The sequence below is a fragment of the Odocoileus virginianus genome, chromosome 9 (genome assembly GCF_023699985.2).
Source record: "Odocoileus virginianus isolate 20LAN1187 ecotype Illinois chromosome 9, Ovbor_1.2, whole genome shotgun sequence".
NCBI lineage: Eukaryota > Metazoa > Chordata > Mammalia > Artiodactyla > Cervidae > Odocoileus > Odocoileus virginianus.
Window position 1 is genome coordinate 69,779,648 of NC_069682.1, and position 23,840 is coordinate 69,803,487.

The 23,840-nt window shown below is 42.4% G+C and overlaps 1 protein-coding gene across 6 annotated transcripts in view; it reads right to left on the bottom strand.

Annotated features, from left to right (window-relative positions):
• Nucleotides 1–771: 771 nt before the first annotated feature.
• The window catches only part of NCOA5 (nuclear receptor coactivator 5), a 29,133-nt gene continuing 6,064 nt past the window's right edge, over nucleotides 772–23,840 (bottom strand). Inside the window, exons 2-9 of one of the 6 annotated variants that reach the window (XM_070472708.1) lie at nucleotides 18,345–18,411; nucleotides 18,112–18,246; nucleotides 9,582–9,908; nucleotides 8,087–8,223; nucleotides 6,904–7,075; nucleotides 4,867–5,066; nucleotides 3,183–3,503; nucleotides 772–2,716 (exon numbers count right to left, since the gene is read on the bottom strand). In XM_070472708.1, coding sequence (XP_070328809.1) covers nucleotides 2,127–2,716; nucleotides 3,183–3,503; nucleotides 4,867–5,066; nucleotides 6,904–7,075; nucleotides 8,087–8,223; nucleotides 9,582–9,908; nucleotides 18,112–18,164 — 1,800 coding nt within the window. In that variant the 5' untranslated portion in view covers nucleotides 18,165–18,246; nucleotides 18,345–18,411 and the 3' untranslated portion in view covers nucleotides 772–2,126. Of the gene's footprint in view, nucleotides 2,717–3,159; nucleotides 3,504–4,866; nucleotides 5,067–6,903; nucleotides 7,076–8,086; nucleotides 8,224–9,581; nucleotides 9,909–18,111; nucleotides 18,247–18,344; nucleotides 18,412–23,840 lie in introns of those variants that run through there. The other 5 variants (XM_020887183.2, XM_070472710.1, XM_070472709.1 and 2 more) reach the window with 5 other exon arrangements.

Here is a 23,840-nt window from a genome sequence, read left to right on the forward strand (position 1 = left end):
TGAGGTGTGCTGTTTGGACACCCCAGGGAGAACTAGTAGGTGGGGAGAGGGATATTCCAAGTGGGCCCCCGCAAGGATCCCAGACTCTTCATCAGAAACACCGACCGCCACCGACAGAAGAGTTGGCTGGGTTGACCCTTCAGGTCTGGCTGCCTGGTTTGTGTCCTGAGAGTTCCGGAGCCCTGTCAAACATCTGAGATAGTGAGCACCTCCAGCTCAGGCTGGGCGCTGTCGGTGTCTTCATCCCTAATCTACTGGCGGCCTTGTGCCAATCACTTCACCACACCCACCCCGTCTCCTGGTGGGGCGCTCCATGAAATGCCCTCCAGCGCCCCCACCTGGGATGCTGGTTCTGCCAACCCCCTGCATAATGAGCAGGCAACTGAGACAAAATCAGAACAGGAGAGCACCGCTCTCTCCACTGCCTTTTGGCGAGAAATGGCCTCCTCGCCATTCTGTTTTCGTTAGAATAAGCGGACACGCCTGACACACTCCAAGTCTGCCACAAACGAGGATGCTCACACACCACTGTAACCACCCAGCAGGCTTTTACTCCACTCTGTGGTGAAAGCTTCTAACTAGGGGAGCTGTAGGAGAGAAGCTAGGTTAAGAGGTTTTGAGGCCTGACTGCAGGCTGAGGACAAGAGCGGGCAGACCTCACGGCAGACTGAAAGCAGTCAGTGCTGTCAGGGAGCCTCCTCTACAAACTCTGGAAAAAAATGCCACAGAGAGGCCCCACCGGGATTCTCACCCAAACACAGACGACACAGCTTTCACTTTTCCATTTTAATTAAAAAGTAATCATTTCATCTTATTAACAACACAGGAGTTTCAAAGAGGAAAAAAAAACCACTATATAACACAAACAGGTCAGAACATAAAACACTGCCATCTGGGGACCTTGAGTTTTGGAAACCAATGTTTACTCAGCTACTGGCAAGGACTCAGCTGAAGTCACTGCTCTCCCGTGTCTCCGCCAGGGGTCCCTTGAGGCTGATCCACAAGGCTCTAAGGAGCACCATCCCTAGGGAGAAGGCAGCTTCCTTTGGCTCCACTTAAGAGCAGCAGGCAGAGGTCCTCCCTCTAGTAAATTCACTCTGGCTCAAAAGTTTTGAACAGCCTGCTGCATCAAGAACATGTCTGGCTACCAAAAGTCTGACATCAAAATGGTCCCTACCTCCTGCTGCTCAGAAAACAGAACAAGAGCCTGATTTCTGGGCCAAAAGCTCAAAGCAATCACTGAAAAAACAGGTGTTCACTGCCAGAGTCTAGAGCAGTCTTCTCAGAGCCAACTCCATGAAACTACCACTGGTGAGGAAGAGGCTGACAAATGTTAAAGGGTTAAGAGTGGTTGGGGCCCAGATTCACAGTTTGGGTTAAACTGCTGGTGACCAGTGCTGTTCAGTTCATGGAAAATCTTCCATTGCAATGAAAGCCACAAAGGAAAAAAGAAAAAAGAAAAACCAAGAACCAACTACTCTGGGTCAGGCAGAAAAGTACCTGCCATGGCCCCTCTCCAACTCCAGAGCAGCCTGCTTAGCACCCCTCAGACCGCCCCCACACATGCGGGACGGGGCGCGCTGGCGCCGTGCCCACCAGGCCCAGCCTGCGCTCTACCACCCTACACAGGGACGCAGGCAGGAGCTCGTGCTCAGGTGGGCCTGCGTGGGGCCAGAAAGCCTGGGGAGGCTCAAAACGAACAAAGGCTGTGGCTCTTGCAATGGAAGGACCACCCCACACGCAGCCAGCAGGGGCCTGGCTGCTTCTCCTCCCCTGCCCCCACATCGAGCTGACAGAGACAAATGAAATACAAACGGAGCCCAGACACCTATACTGCCCATGACCCCAGAGATATTTATTTTCTATCAAAAAAAAAAAAGAAAAAAAGAAAAAGAAAAAAAAAATAACCCCAACAACAAAAAATACACCTCCAAGGCAGTACAAACTCTGACTCTGGAAGGAATAAGTAACAACCGCCTTGGGCAGAAGAGAGCAGGTGGTAGAAACTTATGACATTCGATGTGGACCTGGATATGTGCAGAGAACATCCTCCAAGTAACTCTACTTAGAACGCAACAGGTAGGAGGCCAGGGGAAGAGGGGCCTGGGGGAAGTTGAGATTTAGCCTCAGTAATGCCTCTGGTACGATCCCATGGGGGCCTGCGGCTGCCCCACCTGTGCTGTGGTCTGGCTAACCAGGTGGGAGAGAGCAGGGCCACTCTGGATCAGGGTGTCCAGAGCTTTCTGTACGCTTGGATTGTCAAAGTTGATACTTGTGGAAGACACGGGCCTCTGGCTAGCCAAGTTGCTGCCGGGTGCCAGGAGGGTGGAAGGCTGGCCAAAGAGCCCTTGGGAAGGAGCCCCAGGCCTGGGGCCCATGTTCCGAGCAGATCCTGCCTGTCCCAAAATGCTTGGAGGCTGATTGCCAGAGGCCTGTGATCTTTGCTGAGGCTGGCTGTTCGCTGCTGTGGAAAAATTCTGGTTCTGGGTGTTTCCGGCAGCAACTGAGGGGGATGCAGAGCTGCTATTGGCCGCAACCGTGCCACTATTGAAGAGGCTGAGGATTTTGGCCTGAAGCTCTTGCTGGGAGGTGGGGGGTGCAGCTGGAGTGGGTGTAGCAGACGGGAGCACTTGGCCACTCTGGAGCGGTTGAGAGCTTGGCTGTGTCTTCAGTGAGGCACCCGAGGTCGCCCCGAGTGGTTGACGGGAAATCGGGCCTAGAAGACAGAAAGAGGAGGTAACTGGTTAAAAATTACCCTCCATGGGCAGGAGGCTTAGCAGCCCAGGGAAGAACAACAATCACTGATTACATCAATCACACAGTACACAGATTATAACATTGATTTCCCAAAGGGGCCACTTCATAATATGTGCTGTTTTCAGTAAACAGCTTAGTTCCCCCAGAGAACTACTTTAAAAAAAAGGGCATCCATCTTGGTTCCCAGGGAGTCAGCCATACTAGCCTACCCACCACCACATTAACTACAGGGATCAGAATTCAGTATCCAAATCTTAAGTTACCATTATTACACCAGCACGGATGGCCCATGCGGGAAAACCCATGGGATGGGCTCATTCCCTTATGCACCCCAAAGACCCCTGGGCCTGCCACCCTCCCAACAGAGCCTGGGGGTAGAGAAATGCAGAGTCAGAACTTCACCTCGGCCCTGCCACGTAGCTCACCAGGCAGAGAGTCGGCGCTGCTCCTCATAAGCCGCTCCTTCCTCTCTCGAAGGTAGTTGATGATCTTGTCAGTCTCTTCAGCAGTGAGGTACCTGTTGTCGGCCAGCAGGTTGATGAGGCTTTGGATGGCTGGAGGGTGCCCCCCGCGCATCCCTTCCTCAGGGCCTCCTCGCTCTCTTTCCTGGAGGATGGCTTCATCAGCCATCTTGGCCGCCTGTCGGGCAATCTCTTCGCGCTCCTTCTCCCGGCACTCATTCTTATAGCGCTCATAATTTCTGGCCACCAGCACCATGGCGTCTGCCTGGGGCATGTTGCGATGCTCTGTAGGAGGGAATGACATGAGTTATTTTTCTCCCATGACAGATTTCAGTGCCCACCTGCTGAACTCTACCAAGCCTTTCCTGACCTCAAACAAGCAAGAAAACCATTTTACTGACAAAAAGCCTTGGAATGGGGATGGGGAGAGGTGAGAGGGAGGGGATGCAGCTGGGAAGACAGAGAATGGGTTTCTTCAGTGGGAAACAGACACCCTTGTAGAGAGCTAGTTCTGTGGGGAATTCTTAGATCACAGATATGTAGTAAAAACCAGAGAAACACGACAGTCTCTCACAGATTCAAAAAGACCATGTGGAGAATAACCACAGGAGGCAGGCCATGGGGGTCCAAACAGCCCTTCTGTAAAGCCTGGCTTTCCACCGCGCTCCTCAGGATAGAGTTGTTTGTTAATGTATCAGTTCAAAGGTTATGGATTAAGATCAAATTATGACCCTAAATAACCTCCTCCCCTCACCCTTGGGCAACAAGATTTATAAGGTGGTGAGAAAACTTCTTGGCACTTGATATAAATGTCTTCACACATCTTGAGGACTGCTCCTCAGAGAGGCGAATGACCTACTGGAGAGGCTTCTACACTCTATGCTAATGGGTAAAACTGGTCAGGCAAATAGAGGGCCCAGGGTGGTGGAAGAAGGGAAAAGTTTATGCTGTGAGAGCAATCCGCAAGGCAGCAGTTGACTGAGTCTTAACAATCTGGGGGCAAAAGACTAAGTTACTTCAGGGAAGGACTTCGGGAAACCTCCCCTGGGCCTCCAGGAGGTCAAGGCTGCCTCCCTCTTCTCAAAGTCCCTCCACTGACTTCTCCAGCACACTAACAAAGAATCTCCTAACTGCCTGGCACATGCTTTGTGCCTCATCCCAAAGTCAGGTGAAAGAGGGGCTCCACCGCGCTCAGTGCAGTGTGTGCCAGAGCGGTGCTGGAGCTGGCTCTCGCTGGGGCGAGCAGACTGTGCGCCTCTCTTCCCAACTTGCCCTGAAGTGACTTCATGTTGGTGGCATGAAATAGAACACAGTGGGAGTATTTACACCATGGAAATCAGCAAATTCTATAAACCACGCCATCCCCACCCCAGAACTGGCTGTTAAACATTTGCCAACACATCACTGCACATACCTAAGGGCTGAATGTAATGTCATACACAGCAGGCCCAAAACTGTATCCAATGAAAGAAGATCAAACAAATAAATGACTATGCAAGTTTCTGCCATGTACTTATAAAAGGGCCCTACCACATTTGAGCTGAAATACCTTTACCTAAAACCTTCTGCTTCTTGAGTAAGCCATAAAAAAATTAATGAACTAGTATCTGGAAGTTTCTGGAATTCTAACCCACTGGGGCCTCCATACCTTGAGGGGTTCCAAACATGATGTTGACTGTACAGGAGCGGTGAATCTGGTGTTGCTGGGTGATGACAATAGCAAAGGGAGACCCTCCCCTGCTAACATCCTCCAAGGCTTGTGACAGTGATACTTCCGTGTTGAGGAAGATCAAATCTACTACCATGCCTAGGTCTCGGACCTTCCGCCCCACAGATTCAGCATAATCTCTGTAGAAACAAACAGGATCCAGTTGAGTACTCCCTGATCAACTCCCAATCTGCACAGTGGCACCTCAGCCAGAATACTTCAAATCCTAGCTCTACCAGTGTCTCCCTAGCACCCTCTTCAGGCTCCAAGAATCTAAACCAACTCCTTCTCTTTATATTGGTTCAGAGCTCCCAATGGAACAGTACTTAGTAGCCCAGGCCCTTCTCTTGATTCTCTGGTCTGATGGTCATTCTTAAACACCATCCTGTTGCCTAAGACTTGCAGCACATTTCTGTCTTGGCAGAGGCTGTACACCATAGTGGGAAAAGCATGGGTTTTAAATGTTAGAGACAGGCTTAGATCTTAGCCCTAACATTTACTTGCAAAGTTGAAGCTTTAAGCAAATCCCTTTACCTCTTACAAACCTCAGTTTCTTTACCAATCAGACAGGGAATAATATGGCTCAGCTCATATGTCATTTCCTTAACTTTCTCTCCAATCTAAATGAGATCCTTGAAACATTTCTTCTCATAAGACTCATCACCAATACATTTATTTTTGTCATCTGTCCAACTAAGGTATAAGCTCCACAAGAGGAAGGAGCCATGTGTGTTTTGCTCATTAGCATTACAGCTTCAGGACCTAGCACCTGCCACACACAAAAAAAATTTGATGAATGAATACACATGAAACATGATTACTATGAAGATTAGAAAAAGAATTTAAAGCGCTTAGCATGGAGTAGTACAGAGTAGGTGCTCAGAAAAAGACAGCTATCATGATGCATTTAAAAATAAAAAGGCAAAAAAGTTATCTGCAAGTTAAAGCAGCATCTATTTCTAAACAAGGCAGTCCAGAGCCTGTGAACTCTGCCTGCTGTTTGGTGTCTCAACACCTATTTCCCTAGCTTCTGCCTTGAAAATTAGCTCTTTAACCCCAAACTGCTAGAAAATACATGAAGTTATTTACTAACCACTTGGGGAAAGGGAACATAGCTACTGCCAAACTTGCAAGCTGCTACACTCCCTTCTGCACCTCTGAGCTGCTTATTCAAGAAAAGAATGTGAAACAGAGGTAGAATAAAATAGTGCTGTGAGCTCCGGCTTGGCTAGCACGGTCACCTAACAGCTCTGCAAGGCCATGGCACTTCACAAAGAAAGCCGGTTTCTTGGCTGACGAATGCAGAGACATGCCTTCCAAAGTATTAGGGACTCGGGGTTCTCTCACAATGGGGACATCTACTGCTTTGCCTGACCAACATACATGCCCTTGGATTTTCCTTTGGGGAGGCACCCCCTTTACCACTCAGTCTATACCAGTTCCACGGGGTTAATCCCACTTTTAGCACTATGGGTGGGCACATGACCTAGCCCTGGCCAATCAGGACATCCCAGCACTGCTGGCCAAAGTGACAGTCCAGGGATGGGAAACAATTCCAGGACTTCAGGTGGAAGCAACAGGAAAAAGCAGCTCTCTTTCCACGGGTTTGCTAAGATAAGGAGATTCATGCCTCATGTCAAGAGCTAGCGCTGTTCTGTCTTTTCAAGTAGAAAGCTTGTCTGAGAGTGAAGGCAACACAAAGACCAAGTCATTATGAGAGGCTGACCCTGAATGCAGCCATGCCTGAACATCCCAGTCAAGCAAACTAAAAATTTCCCTTTGGGCTCAAGCCAGTTTGCAGTGGGTTTTCTGTCATCTACAACTGAAAGAACTCTGGTTAACACAGTAGAGCAATGCCAGAGTACACAGCCTGGCAGTGGGTACAGCTGCCAAGAAGATGACTAAATTTCTAATTTCTCTTCTGCTTTTCTCTTCTGCTTCTTCTCCTCACTCAGGGAAAATCCAAAGGGTTCTTACTTAGTCTGCTTGTTGACCACAATCACAGAACAATCAACAGGCCTCTCGGCATCAAAGCGTCTCTGGATTTCCTCAAAATACTGACGATAGAGCTCTTCTCTACGACGTTCCTCACGTTTCAGACGCTCTGCAGGATGACACCAGGGAAAACTGAAACATGGACCGTGCCTTTCTATAAAAATAAGTCACAGACCTTATTTTCAATCCTGAACTACTTGTAGGCAAAGGTTGTAATATACGCATCTCCTCTGAAGTAATCCTCTAGACTACCTCCTAAAAAAATTTTTATTTTTTTACTATTATAAGTTCATTAAAATGGAATGAATGGATTACAGGGCATGTCTGCTTTAATCTGACACATGCTACCAGAATGTCCTCTAGGAAAGGATATTACTAACTCATCCTTTCTTTGGGGTGGATCACCTAGTGCTATTTCTCCATATCTTGGTCAACACTGAGTTTTGTCATTAAAAAAAAACAAACAAAACCTGCCAATTGATAGGCAAAAGATAGTATTCATTATTATCCTAATTTTCATTTTTGGGACAACCATTTAAGATTCTTATTGACAAGTAATTGTAATTTGCTTTAAAAAAAAAATCAGGTAATAAAAAAAAAAAACACAACAAAAAATCCCAAACAAAACCAGGCAGTAAAGTATAAGTTCTGTAACAAACTAAAAATGGGGCTCTTAACTTGACCAGGAATAAGACAACTTAAAAATCTTAAAGATGTATTAAATATACTGAGAAAATCAGGGCTTTAAAAAAACGTCTTTATCTAAAAAGTAGATGCTCTTAGGTAAAAATTATAAATAAAACAACTTTCCCCACATACGACATAGGTAATGCAGACAGCTATATTTATTTGGGCAGTGAGCAAAAAACAAACATTTAACCTCTTCAGCTCCAAACCAATCTTTAGTTCATTTCTTTTCTTATTGATAGTATTTCATATTTATTTCTTCTCGTTGGGTGACTAAACCAGATGACAGTACTACTTTGCATTTTAAAAATGATTTTCAAGCTGAATGCTCTCTATAAATGAACAGGCCATTTGTATTTCTTCTTTTTGTGAATTGCTTAGCCAAGTCATTAGCTCCTTTCCAGCTGGTTATTAGTTTCCTCTTTCTTTTGTAAAGTGTTCTATTTGTGATAAGAATAAACTGTTTTTTCTACTTTACCTTTTGCACGAGACTGACTTTCTGGGCCTGGAGGGCCTCGTCCATCAAAGCTATCTCTGTAACGGTCAAAGTAAGCATCATCTTTCCTCCTGCAGTAGTCATCCATTCGCAGGTATCGGTCGTAAGAGCCTTCTCTCCTGAAAAGGTAAAGAAATGTGCACAAAATTAAAGGTTTTATCCTGCAAAAATAAAATACAGAGAATTCTTCAAGACTCAGCTGTCTGTGAGGATGACATAGTAAGGCACAGAACTTTGGGATTAGGAAAGAAAATTAGTATCTGGGACTCACTGCTCATCAGCTCTGTGGCTGGGACTGAGTTAACCTACCTTCCAAAAGGACTGGGAGGGTGTACAGAACGCTCTCAGCATAATGTAAGCTCCCTGGCCCAAAGTAAACACGAAATAACTGGTAGTAATTATTGATATTAGTTTTGAGTAACCATTCTAGGCCCTACCCCAAGCCTCCTTCCTTGTGCTTTTTAAAAATTGTGGTTAAAAAATAGAACAAATAAAAAAAGTATACATATATAAACTAATTTTCATCATCCTGAACAATCTGAACAGAAACTCACCCCCAATCTCTGTTACTTCTAATCTACTTTCTATGAATTTGCCTTTTCTAAATATTTCATATAAGTGAAAACATAATATTTGTCTTCTGTGACAATGTAGCATAATATTTATTTCATGTAGCATATTTTTTAAGGTCTATCAAGGCTTAGCAGGTATAAAAATGACCTTGCTTTTTATGGCTGAATAATATACTGTGTGGATAGATCATACCTTTTAATCCATCTATTGATGGACATTTGAGTGGTGTCTACCTTTTGGCTACTGTGAATAGTGTTGCTGTGTACAGTCACACCCATCTATGTGAGTTCCTCTTTTCAATTCTTTTGGATATATATTCAAGAGTGGAGCTGGTGGATCATTAATTCTACCACACTTAACTTTCTGAGGGACCACCAAACTTTCTCACAGCGGTCATACTACTTTGCATTCCTACCAGCAATGTATGAGGGTTCTAGTTCCTCTACACTTCACCAACACTTAAAAAAAAGGAAAACTAATAAAGCCTTCATCCTATTAAGTATGAAGTGCTATCTCATTGTGGCTTTGATTTGCATTTCTCTGCTAACTAAGGATGTCAAGTATCTTTTCACATATTTATTGGCCATTTGTACATCTACCCTGTGGTCCTGCATAGCCAAAACAATTTGCACTCCCATCTTTTTTTCCATTTGCACAATGGTGCCATTCACAGCCCACAGGAAGAGACCCAGATTCATTCATTAAGTAAAATCCATCTTCAATCACATATTCAGCAAATATTTATTAAGCAGCACATCTCTCACGGTGATAGACACTGGAAACAGGACTAAGAAAGGCACTGCTGTAGAGTTTTCAATTAGTTCAGCAGAACAAACATAAAAAAGATTGCTACCAAAAACAAACAAACAAAAAACCCAGCAAGCAGAACGGCTGCAGAGGTTACCTGTACATGGGATCTCGGGACTCTCTCATCTCTCTGTATCTATCGTACATGGGATCTCGGTGATCTCGAAAATTCCTAGTTTCTCTCAGGTCACGAAAGTCTCTAAGATCCCTCATGTCCCGAGCATCACGCATACTTCTGCTGTCTCGGTGATCCCGAATGTCTCTGGTATCTCTGTGGTCCCGCAAATCTCGGGGGTCTCGCATGTCTCTGCCATCTCGAGCATCCCGGCCATTTCTGCCGTCCCTGGGCTCTCTTCTTGGACTTCCTCGAATGGGCGATCGATCACGTCTTGTATCTCGACCATCTCCAAAGCCATATGGATCTCTGTGGGAGGGGGCAAGAAGATGCTAAGACAAAGGAACTGAAGGAGTTGACCTTTGGGCTCTTTACTGGAGAAAGCCCCCACCCTCCAAACATTTTTCTCTAAAACACAGCACTCAGTGAGGAATAAGATTACAATTTTAAGGACAGTCACCCATCTGGTCAGCAAATAAAGACTAGCAGGTTTTAGAATCTCCAAAGATTAGGATAGTCAAGGAAGAATGTATGATCCACAGCCAAGGGTTTTGACTGGGGTCATAGTGTTTATCAGATTATGGGGGGTAATTCAATATTCTGTATACATGTCAAACTATCATCTCTATCTCAACAGGTTTTCAAACTGAAAGGATCTTCCCTCACTCATTTCTTCCCACCAAACTTGTTTGAAAGAGATTTTAAAAGGGGAGAATAGTTGCTGGGTTGGGGGGTGGTCATAATAAGGGGCAAGACTCATGAAGGAAAAATGAACAAAAGACACAATCTCGTACAAGGTTGGCACAATCTTATACAAAGTAATGGTGATCCAAGGAGTTATCCTTAAAAGTACAGAAAACATTACTTAAAAAAAACATTGAGCAGGATCAATCGAATAAAGGGGAAAGAAGAAAGAGAAGTACAATACAAGACACACAGTCAAGTACAGGAACACTCTATCTTCTTAACATATGAGTAGTGGTCTCTCTTAGTCTAAAGTTTATATAGAACCTGGTTCCTTCTGGTCAAGGTATTCTTTGTTTAAAAACAAAACAGTGTTTGAAGTCACAGGTGTTCGGCTTGATCTGATTCAATATTCTCCATGCGACAGTCTACCCCACTGGGAACTCATTCTCAACATATTTAAAATTAAACTTCTTATTCAACCCACTCAGGCGCAGACCTTTTCACTTTTGCCAAAAATCATCTTCCCAGTTACCAAGGTTTAAGTTCTTGAGAGTTAACTTTGATTTTTCTTCCCTATCAAGTCACTTGAATACTCTTTGCTTTTCTTGTTCATTCCCATTGGACTTTTAAATTCAATCCAAACCCTTTTTCTATGCTGGCACCACCAAGAATTTTTAAGATACAAAACCAAAATCCAACCTTCCAGATTTCAATTCTTTCAGCAAATACTACACAAACCATCGATTTCCACCTGTTACCAACTGCAGCTTGGCTATCACGCTTCTGGGCTCTCTTCCCTAACAAATTTGGCCCCTTTCCATTTATTATTTCTTCCTCATTTCCTGATCCAACTTCCTTAGTTCTACTTAAGCTGTTCTTATGACTTAACTCACATGTTCTTATGACTTAACTCAGTATTTCTGTTCATATGGCTTTTCATCGTGGAATGATTTTCCTGCACTAACTCAAGTATCACCCAATGCTCAAAGCCAAGTTCATGTCCCCTGTCTTCCAAAAAAAATTCTCTATCTCTGGAGTAACTGCTAATCTCTCCTGCTAAACTCTTAGAGCACTTACTATTTCTATTACTCATCTAGATCTATCTACCTTTTTACAATGTCTCCTTGTAAGACCCGCTTTAAGGATTACCTCCTCCGTAAAACCTGCCCTGAACTCTTGATCTTTTCCAGCAAAGAGGGCCCTCCCCCAGTCATTTCCATCTCAATAAACGGCACATCTATCTACTCAGTTGCTCAAGCCAGGAAACTGGATGTCATCCTTTCTTTAAAGCCCTATCTATCCACTCTTCCAACGACATTTCCAAAATCTGTTCACTCTTTCTCTGAAATTGATATCCATTCTGCCCATGTTTCTTTATCTCCATTGGAACCACTGAAGGCCAACCCCAAACCACCTTTCCCCAAAACCACAGCAGAGCCTTCTAAAGTAGTCTCCCCATTTCTGCTCTTGCCTGTTTCCTAATCTTCTTTTAGATTACTCTAGAACCATCTTTTAAATATGTAAAACCCTTCGCTGGTTTCCCACAGTATTTAGAATTCAGTCCAAAATCTCTACTGAGGCTAATAAGATTCTGCCTTGCCTCAGCTCTTGTTTCCTCCAAACTTATTCCGCCCCCTCCCTAGTCTGCGTCTTTCTCACCATATTGACTTTTCAGCTGTAACGAGTCAAGGTTTTTCCCAACGCCTTTCATTGTGCAGGAGGAACCACTCCACACTCATTTTTCCAGGTCTCAGGCTTAACCATCCCTTACTCCATGATTCTGTTAGTTTAAAACTTTGCTCCCCCACCCCCAAAACAAAACAACTTTGGTCCCTAAATTTTGGCCACCTTCTCTCATAGCACTGTTTCACTCATGTTATTTATCACAATTTGATGTCACATATCAATTTACTTGTTTAACGCCTGTCAGCCCTACTAGACTGCAAGTCCATGAAGACAACGACTGTCAGTTTGACTCCATGATAAAGCCACTACATAGGCTTATATTGTCTGGCATAGAGCAGATGCTCCATGAACCTGTTAAACGAGTCTTGCTCTGCACATATATTTCTATTGCTGCACTTATCACACTGTTCTGTAGTTATGTGTTTGCAATGGCTTCCCTACCAAACAGCAAGCTCACTTGAATGCTTTGTATCCACAGGACACAGCACAGAGTTCAGTAAATGTTTAATAAACTGAGTTATTCAACTAAACTGTAAGCCTCTCAAGAGTAGGCATCATGTCTTCCTCATATTTTTGTCACCTACCATGATTACATAGACATTCACCATGATGCCCTCAGCTTGGAAGAAAACCTCATTTTCACTTCATCCACATGGTCACAGCAAAAACAATTTAAATACCAACTTTGTTTCTATGAAAAGTCCTTGTCATATGTTTTAAGGCTCACAAGTACTCTTGATTGGTGGGAGCAAACATATGGGAGATCAGAGAATTTAAATGAGGATGGCTAAAGAGTTTTCCTACTAGAACAAAGTGCAAAGTAACCAAGATTCTTACTTCAACTTTTATTATGTCATATAACCCTTCTAACACATGTAACATCTGATATAGTGTATATTGTGGGCAAATACCCAGGATCCAATGGGAAGGGACAACTGTAAAATATTTCTGGATTAATGATCGGCAGATAAACCTGCCTTGGGGAGCAGTCAGAAAAAAGTCATTAGAGGTGGAATCAGATTTCAAATGCTCTTTGGCAATCAAGGCTGAAAGAGATCATGAACCTGACAGACCACAGACCACACACAAAGCCGTAGGCTGGAGAAAACGGGGTGGAGGGTGGGGACAGGGATAACACCACCACATCATGGCACTATTCACAGCCTTAGGATGATTACAAATGCCACATCCGGTTCTCATTCTTTTGAATCCACTGAAATACCTTACTCACCTGTCGAGAGTTTATTCCTGGAGGTTGACCACAATACCCTAGATTCCCAAAGTTTAGGTTCATGCTTCTAGTTTGAGAAGGCAAGCAGTCAATCTGCAAGTCTATGTGCAACAAAACTATAAATTCCCCCTTAATTACCTTCTAGGTAAAAATGTAGAAGAGATGATATTCACAAGGGGAAGAAGAACCAAAGGAGTAGCAGAAGCAGGGACAGAGAGGAATAGCAAGGCTCTAAAAAGAAAAGGGAAAGCTTTCTTTCCTTTCTCCAAAAGACAAGCAGTATGGCAGACTGCTTTTCTTCTGGAGACAAAAACAAAAACAAAACAACCCTTTAGGAGCCAAAGACCTCCCCAAAACAAAAGGGATCCTGGTGTTGGCCCCAACATCTTTCTCAAAATAAGAACCAGATAACAAAAAGGTGGTACAGTGTGCAGGATTCAGAGTGCCGCAAGGATGAAGCCTGCTGAACAAGATGCTTGGCCTCAAATATTAAGTGGGTTAGAGGCAAGTTTCTGGAGAATGAAGTTCACTATATCATCCCATGGTACCAAAGTTGTTTAACTGGAGACCAATGCACTGTACCCTCAGGTACTAGGTCACCAGAAGCTAAAAAGAAACTGAACAGTTAAAACTTCAGAACCAGAGTCCACAAACTGAAAGCAATTGATAAACATCACTAAAATTCTGTTGCAAATTCCTCATCTATTCAGCAGGAGGGGCAAAGCCAAACGCTCTTTTGCCTTGAGAGAAATGGTAGTCACACCATTTGCAAACATCTGAGAGGTGAGGAGGGGGGATGAAGGAAAAGACCATGGCTCAGATGGCAAGTGATACGCTCCTGGTAGAAGTGCTTCTCTTCCTGAGGAGCACTAGGCATTTGAGAGTTCTTGGACAACTGATGGACTCTGAGCTTCTCTTTGGCTAGAGACAGCCTCAAGCCCAGGATGGTGTTCTTTGGCCTTGGCTGTTCAGAAGGTCAGGGAGGAAGGCCTCTGTCCTTTTCTTTGTCAGCTTCTCCTTTTTTCTTTCTGTTCACTGGAATATTTTCCTTGGAAAGCCAGCCTTCTTTCTCCTGAAAAAAAAAATCCAGCAGCTCTTTGTATTTCTGTTCTGTCACAGATAGTGTCCACAAATACCATTCTCTAAATGGCTGGCTGCTGTGTGATGTTGATCCCCCACCAGGAGCTCCAAGCTACCGTCAGAGACAACAGACTTGTACAGAATTTTGTAACTGGGTGCAGGAAGGCTAACGGGTGCAACAAGCTATCGCACCTTACAGATCCAAATCCTGTTAAGTGCCCATGCTTCTCCCTAGGAAGCGCACTGATAATTTTCTCAAACACAAATGCAACTCTTCTGCTGGTAGAGAGGTAGCACTTGCTGAGAACTGACGGATCTTAAGTGTTAGTGCACAGGTAATCACAGCCCACCTAGAGCTAGGGCAGTCTCAGACCCAAGAAGCAAGCAGTTATTAAAGGAATTAACACTGTGGATACATAGAAATCACCTCAGGCCACGTAAGAAACTTGTCTGCAGTTAGGCTTTTTCTTTTCTTTTTTAAAAAACTGAAATATAGTTGACTATGGCCAGGTTATTTCTGATGAACCAATCCTTGACGACTTTCACCGAGGCACCAGGTCTAACATGCTTCACGAATACATAGAGAAATTCTCTGCAGAGGTCTTGATGTAGACAAGTTAACTCTATTTGCTTTTCCTCAGGTCATGAAGGAAGGCTTAGAAAGTAGACTATCACTTAGAGGCCATGTCTGCAGAAGGATATTCCAAGACCTGGACTGCTGAAGTGTTGAGATGAAGATGGAAACTGAGAACTGAGGTACGACTAGAATCATGATCCAGTCTCCGAGGATGGTTAAGGACTGATGCCTAGCACCAACGCTAGACAACTTGCATGCTAACTATGCAATGCTCTCAATGTGCACAGTGGAGTCCAATGAAGTGGTCCAAGGGCTAGATGATGAGAATTCAGGCCGAAATGTGATCCAGAGCAGGGATCCCTGATGCAGAATTCTGTGCTTGGCTGGGCCAGTACCCGTGAGAAGCACATTCCCACAGCTGGAGTCGTTAGGGAGGCATATTACCGAGCAGAGATCAATGCCAGCAGAACTGCGGCTTACAGAGACATTTGAAGAGGTGATGATCCTGTGAAAATTCCCAAAGATACTGAGGTGTTTTGACACTCAAGGTTAAAGTCCAGCAAAATAAGTGTTACAAAGGTCTTGCCAGCATGCTTAGAAACAATTTTCTTATTAAAAGTAGCAACACTGAAGAAACAGTTACAACTTAAGGGAAATGCTTGCTAAAGGTAGCTTTTTTCCCCCCTTCCCGTGAACAATGCATTCCTCCATGGTTGGGGGCACATAAAATGTTTAGGGTTGCTAAATGAATGAAGGCAGATGGATTGCTGTCAACATACTGGTACACTTGGAATTATCTCAAGGTTTTGACTGGAAGCACGCACCTGAAGAGAGTGCGTGCTAGCCAGTGTTCACCCTCAGAGAAATGATTAGCCCCTTCCAGACTAGAATCTTAAGAGACAATATATGATAAGCACAATGATCAAAACGTTAGTGTTCTATTTTGAATACAACATTCAATTTATCTGACTTTATGGTTTGAAAATTTTTATTTTTAAATGGAACAAAACTGGGACTCTGCTTAGACTTTTAGACAGGGCTCAGAAAATTTTTCTTTTTTTTTTAACTAAATGTGAATATCCCTGTTCCCTAAATCTTACTGAGTATGACTATGTGAAACTTAATCATGCTAAATGACACTTTGAGGAACCTAGTTAGGGATGGATCACCAAGATGACTGATTTTTAATGGATCTTTAATTAGCCTAGCTGTCCCTCCTATTGATTATAAATGGGAAGCCACAGCCCAATCCACGTCCCAAATGACCTCATCTTAGAATTTATTTTTGAGGAAGACGATATATTAAAATGAAAATGTGACATATGTTTATAAATCTGGTAAGGAGAACATCTTAGAAGTCCCCCTCCAATGTTGTTTGTATGTTTATCTTGGGGGGGGGGGTAATAAAAAAAGAAAGAAAAAAGCATTCTTTCATTACAGATGAAATCTTAGGCTGGGATGAAATTAACCTTTTAAAGTTAATGCTCAGGCAACGGCAACACTGGATTTCAAGCAGGGGAGTAAGCTATTCCCCAACACGGCCAATGCTTAGTGGGTAGCTACAATGATGGGAAACGTTAAAAGCATCTGGTTAGGTCTACTCTTAGTGGAATGACATAAAATATTCTTATCACAGCACAAATGAGAATTACCTTTTATTCTGTGACGTGCAGCCCCACCTCCTTTTTGCCTGTGGAAACACTACCCGACATCACAGACATCATAAGGATACAGCGAGCAGGAGGATTTTACCAGGGGCATGTCTTTACAGTGACCAGTTCTACACTCCTGTAAGCTACCTCCTTCAGAAACACACATTTGAGCTCCTTGGAAATTGGATATACACCGCATCTCCTTTCAAGTCATTTAGCACCCAACAGCTTCCAGTGCAGCCCCATATGTCTATTAGATGAAAACTCTCAGTCACTTGTATTCCATGTTTACTGGGGCAACGAGGAGCAACACTGAAGGGACTGCCCAACATCTGCAGTGTGGTTAGATGCAGCACAACGGAAACAGACATTATATGGACCTGCTGAAGTTCCAAAGCATTCATTTATGTTCTTTAGGACACTCACACATATACACAAAATCAATCAACACAGTATTTCCTGCAAGCTGCTGGCATTCCTTATGGTGTCAGAGAAAACAAACAATACCAATGTATATGCTCACTTCTGCAGTGAAACCAATGGATGACCAGGGCATCCAGCTAACAGCTGTGGTGCAGCTATAATTGTGGTGTTAGATTCAACTTCCAGGCAGAGTGCTCAAAGAATCTAACTGAAATCAGCAGCATTACTCTGTCCCTAAGGTCTGCTTGAACTCTGCAGAACATACCCGTGTAATTTAATACTGGTAGCTTAGAAAATACCATCAGGTCCAAGTGGGCGCATATACAAACACAAAGCAGCCAATCCTTCCTATAAGTAGGTAACGAACTATAGGTGTTTTTGTTTCAAAGCAGGACAGCGATATGTTATGTTTAAGTGCCCAGTTAGTTGGGTATACCCCCAAGTGACCTGTGGAGCTACCAGTACAGACTAGGATTTGTTGTACCCAGCATGTTCAGTCATCATATGAAATGTAGTTTCCTGTGGTATATAGTTTAGGTACACAGTTTGCTGTGGAAAACTGGCATTTTACTTAGGGGCAAAGGCAAAATCCATACCGAGTATCCACTTGGGCCATGATGAGACACCAGATATGAGATATGTATGTCTGCACTCCACACAAAACTGCACACACTGCATCCACGTATGTGCTATTTATGAGGCCAGACAGTTTGATTACAATATACTCATCTTTGGTGTAATGGCAACATTAATGAGGGTCTTCTTTGGGACCAATTTAATGCATATCTTGAGGGTACACATCAGGACTATCTCTTTTGTAAATAGTGGAAGACTATTTGGGAAGATGCCTTTTATTTCCAGGAAAACTAAGAAAAAGGGAGACTTCTAGAGGTAGGGTGTTTTTGCCCTTTTTATTTCCCCTCAGTAGGTAACCCAAGCACGCGAGCGCACAGGGGATCTGCAGCAGAGGCACAGTAGCAATCTCTCAAGCAGCACTTTCTGTAAACCTGGGTGAACATCTGGACCGGCAGCCATGTGGAATGAAGAGTCGAGCCTGCTGCAGGGCAGCGCAGCACACACCAACGACCCTCAGGCACTCCTGCTGTGGAGGCTCCCACTGACACGTGAGCGGGGGACACACAGAGGTTTATCCTCTTCCAATCGCCTGCAACTCACGGTGCAAGCTGAACTTGCTGGGTTTGCCACGGAAAACAAAGCTTCCTCTGCATCTCCTGATGTATGTTCTAAAAAAGCAGCCAGGCCCTTCACACAGGTTCACGTTCTTATTGTTTGCTTGTGCGTTTCTGATTTCTTGGGGGGGGAAGAAAAGACCCTTGATGTACGAAGTTGGGCTTAACTCCCCAGAGCCCAACTCTCCCAAGGTAACTCACTGCTTCAGGGTACTTTACCTTCGTGTGGGGCTGGGTCTTGATGGAGCCGTATTCATATTTCTTCTTTCCGCTGCCTTATTAATATCTGAAAAGAATAATCAACCCATCTGTTCAATGCTACGGAATAAAAACAAGATCATCAGCACATTTCAAATGAAAGCAACAACAAAAAAACTACAATGACAACCAGATGGTGTAAGAAAATCCATTCAGCAGACGCATAGTCACTTGGGCAATTTTTATTAAGTTACAGCAGTACGTTGTCATGGCTTGGTAGAGAATGTCCCTCAGTTTTCTAGCTAACACATAATTTGTGTAAAACTGATTATGTCAAGGCTTTAACACTGCCAAGCTTAAACCTAAAAACTGCCCCCTCCAAAAGGGGAAAAGGTTGTCTTCTAAACTCTTGGAGAGCCAGATGTATGATCCTTTTTTAGAGGAGAGCAGAAAGAAAGAAAGAGAATTTTAAAAAGAGAGAGAGAGCAAGGGCAAGTAGTTCCATTTTATATTACAAGGAAGTAATGGCTGGAATCCACTGTCTTAAAACATCTAATATTCCATGAAGCAGGGGTGCCTTTTAATTTGCCTTGTGGCATTCTATTGGATAGAATCTTCCAAAATGAGATGTAGGAAAGAAATTAGTTTTTTTCTAAACAAAGCATATGACATGTTAATATTTATAACCCTCATAGGTAAGTACCTATGAATAAGAACTGGCATTTGGTAAGGTTAAGTAATAAAACACTCATTGTAAGTTTTCATTACAGAAGCCTGGCATATACAACTAGATAAAGAACAGTGGAAACATAAACTCACAGAAGCCAATCTGTGTAGTTAAAGTCTCTCGACTAAAAACAAAACAAACCTACTTTGCAAAAGCTGAAGCAAGTAATAAAAACACCATATGTAAGTAAGAAATAAAGAAATATCTAAAGAAATGTACCAATCTATGCTCAAAGATAACACCTGATAATTTTTATATGCCTTAAAAAATAAGCACATTAAAAATTTCATACTTTAGTAAATGGAGAAATAAAACTGCTTTCTGCTGCAGTGTAATTTTATTCCCCTTGTTCCATATTAAGCAATTAACAGTGTATCTAATAATGACATTAAGTGGTATTAAACAATCACACAATTAGAATTTAAAAGTGATTTTAAATAGCTTTGAAAATAGAATTACGTGTGTGAAAAATTCTAACCAGCGTCTTATCACATGAAAGATCACAGTAATGACAAAACTTAAAGAGGTCTTCTATGTCTTTAACCTGCTATGTTGCCAACTATTGAGTTCCTGTTCAAGTGAGAATGATCCTCAGTTTCATTTTAAGTCAGAAGTCCATTATCTTTAGGAGAATGGCTTTTGACCAAACTGAAGGTAACATATCTAAACAGTCAGAGAAGTATATTCTATGTAAAATGCTTCTTAAGTTTCTAACTGAGCAGATGACACAATCCCTCTACCTTTATAAAGAATCAGGAAATATGTTCTACACAGAAATTGGCCAGTAATACCTGACCATGGGTTTGGTATTGCATGTCACAAGTTACAACCCTTAAAATTCACTAAGGCCTGACTTTTTTTTTTTAATATTTATTTATTTGGCTGCACTAGGGTCTAGCTGCAGCATGCAGGATCTAGTTCCCTGACCGGGATCGAACCTAGGCCCCCTGCATTGGGAGCGCGGAGTTTTAGCCCCTAGACTACCAGGGAAGTCTCAAGTCCTGAAATATTAACACATGTTAAGAGACAGATCATACAGGGAGTATCTAGTTTCTTCTGTATGTAATTGTGAAGAGTATCATATGAGTTCAGGTTTAGAAGGGCCTACTGACCTAGTCCTCCCACTTACTTTGTACTGCTTTCTAATATAGGGTGACTATGATTCAGAGGAAATAGATGGGGAGACAGTGGAAAGTGTCAGACTTTATTTTTTTGGGCTCCAAAATCACTGCAGATGGTGATTGCAGCCATGAAATTAAAAGACGCTTACTCATTGGAAGGAAAGTTATGACCAACCTAGACAGCATATTAAAAAGCAGAGACGTTACTTTGCCAACAAAGGTCCGTCTAGTCAAGGCTATGGTTTTTCCAGTGGTCATGTATGGATGTGAGAGTTGGACTGCAAAGAAAGCTGAGCGCCGAAAAATTGATGCTTTTGAACTGTGGTGTTGGAGAAGACTCTTGAGAGTCTCTTGGACTTCAAGGAGATCCAACCAGTCCATCCTAAAGGAGATGAGTCCTGGGTGTTCACTGGAAGGACTGATGCTGAAGCTGAAACTCCAGCACTCTGGCTACCTCATGCAAAGAGGTGACTCACTGGAAAAGACCCTGATGCTGGGAGGGATTGGGGACAGGAAGAGGAGGGGACGACAGAGGATGAGATGGTTGGATGGCATCACCGACTCGATGGGCGTGAGTTTGAGTCAACTCCGGGAGTTGGTGATGGATAGGGAGGCCTGGCGTGCTGCAATTCATGGGGTCGCAAAGAGTCGGACACGACTGAGCGACTGAACTGAACTGAACTGATGATTCAGAGAGAAATGTAAAGTCTTTGATTATTTAAGCAGTTTTCGAAGTATCTCTGGAATACATGGGGAGTGGTGTTAGTGGTGTGCACATTTCTTTTAAATAAGGACCATATTTCCCAGCAGGATTCCACGTATTATTAAATAGTCATGTAAATAAAACTTATCTAAACACTGACTTGACTCAGCAAACACTTAGGTGAGACTATGGAACACACAGTACTACTATAATTGTTGTCTATAAATTCTATATAATTTTGCCCTCATCATATGAAAAGGACTACTGCATTTATAATTATATCCAATTCTGCGCGGGCCATTAAATATAGGACTGGGGAGACCAAAACACTCATGCACCATGTACCTTTGGGGCAAAACTGGCTGCAGTTAGAATGAAGGAGGCAAATATTTTCCTTTGAAGTTCGTGAAATTCTTTGCAATCATTTGAAAGATTATTTTAAAAATTCAAGATTATATCTTTAAACCATTCTGACTGTAATTTGCCTTCTAGTATCCATTTTCATGGAGGAGTCCAAAGTAATTGTTTTTGGATGGTGTGGCTTAAGTTTCTTTTGCAGAAAAGAGAACTTTTAGACCATTTGCTTAATTTTAGGGGTTAGCAAACTTTTGGTACGGTATAGCAGCTGTTTGTTTATTCATTCCTATTAAGCAGAACCTTAAATCTCCACCTTGAATAAGATAGAGACAAAATGAAACTTGAAACATTTTGCTAGTCTCACTGCCATCTAAGAGGACTGCTCAGGTTAGGCTAGACGTGGAGGCGTTTTCAGTAAGAGTTACGAAAAACTATCATCACCACCAATTCACATACACAAACAATTCTAACATATGTGCACAGAGAACTTTTGGAAAACTTAAGAATTTGGAAACACAGAAAGAACAGAGAAGCTACCAAAAGTACAAATAACTTCAGAGAGCTGATCATGGTACAACAACGATTTAAAGCAGCAGAAAAAACAAACCAACAAACCAAAATCTTGCCCCATCCCAATTTTCTGTCACACAATTTGAAAACCCATCAACTGGAGGTTCATTTGAACAAGCTTTAATTTGAAAATGCAAATACTGGGACTAGTAAAGGGGGTTTTTGTATTAATTAATTGAATCAATTATTTTCTTTCTAAATCCTTACTGAGATACATAATTTACACCAAAGAAATAGAAATGATATCAACGTAAAGGAGAAGGGAAAACAGAAAGACAATTTGGGAATCTTTCTGGACGTTAGAGGGGAATCAAAATTGGAGGGAATATAATCAACAAGAGGGCAGTGGTAACTTAAAAGAATCTCCAAGGAGAGGTGGAATGCTTCTTCTGCCTAAAAAAGGGAAGAGATAGTGCTTCTTTTTCTTCCTGATTTATTTTATCTGGGGCAGCTCAGTCTCATATGTCTCTTCCACCTCAGCTTGGTTGGTAGTTCTACACTTTGTCAATTTATTAGCAATGTGAATACCATTCAAAGTCACCATTACCACAAGGTGCTTAACCTTCACTTGAATATCTGTAATTTCTAAGGGGTAAAAATAGTTAAAAGCACTTCTCTGGTAAGAATTTTTAGACAAGAAAAACAGCACCAACTGAAAGGATTCACATAAGAGGAAAAAAAATGGAAAATAATCTGGAAAATGTTATATAGGAAGCAGCAGAGCTGTTTTAAATCACAAAAGAGTGGGGGTAAAGAATTCTCAAAGGAAGGCAGAATGCCTAATCTACAATTTTATTTCAGGCTAATATGCCAGAGAGAGTTCACACAATGGTCCTCAGATATGCTATAAATAAAAATGCATGTTTCATTCATAGTATCAGGAACTGGTTTGCTCTATTTTTTAATTGTACCACCACAAAACAATTCTTTCACCTTAAAACCAATTTTTATACTTCAAAGACAGTCACAATGGGAAACAGGACTATTCTATACAAGTGCAGTATGAACTGTAACATTTGACAGTACCACCATTGGTTGTTGAATTAAGTCCTAACCACTGGACTGCCAGGGAATTCCCTACAATTTCAATAAATGATTACAAATGAAATAAAGCTTGCCAAAAGATCTAGTTGAAAAGCAACCAACAATTAGGAATTATTAAATTGGAAATACATGATGACAAAGATAATGCTACTTGAGAAACCATACTGACAAGACACTGAATATGAGACAGTAACTTCCAAAATTGGGAAGGGAAAGGACAGGACTTCTCACTTAAACCATATTTATGAAGATGACTTTGATGATATATTGTACCATCAAGGATATTATGAGTTTTACTGTAAAGAGTTAGGGATGAGAGAATGCTTGGCTTGCTGTTTCTAAATCAATGCTTTAACCTCACTCTGAAAACTACACAATCCCTCTTATTTGGTTATCTCCTTCAATTTCTAATTGAAATAATTATTATATCCTTAATGGTATTAGGATATTATTCCAAAGAACAGGAATGGTGGAAACAATATAACTTATATTTACAAAATACTTACTCTGTCCCAGAGTCTGTACTAAGAATGTTATGTGCATTATCTCAAGCAAACCTTTCTACAGCTCTTGGAGTTGTATTATGATCTCTATTTTGAGAATGAGGAAACTAGAAGTTTAGAGAAATCAGGTGACTTATCTGAGGTCACAAGATGATCAAAAGGCAGAGCTAAGGCAGAGCTAGAACTCAAAACCAGGTGTGCCTGACACTAAAGTGCTTAAACATGTTATGCTGCCTCCAACAGGGAGCAGAAAGAGCTGGTTTCCATTCTGAACACTGGTGAGGGCTTCCTGATCAGATGCTGATGAAACCTGGAAAAGGCAGTCTGTGCTGGTCATACCAGTATTTAAGTGCCCCACTCAATAGGGTATCAATTACAACTTTGACTTCTATCACCTCAAACAACAATGTTTCTGGCTTTTACTACTGATACTCTGTTCACTATAACACCTCAGACAAAAATTCTTTATCAATATTTAATTTCTGGCCCTTT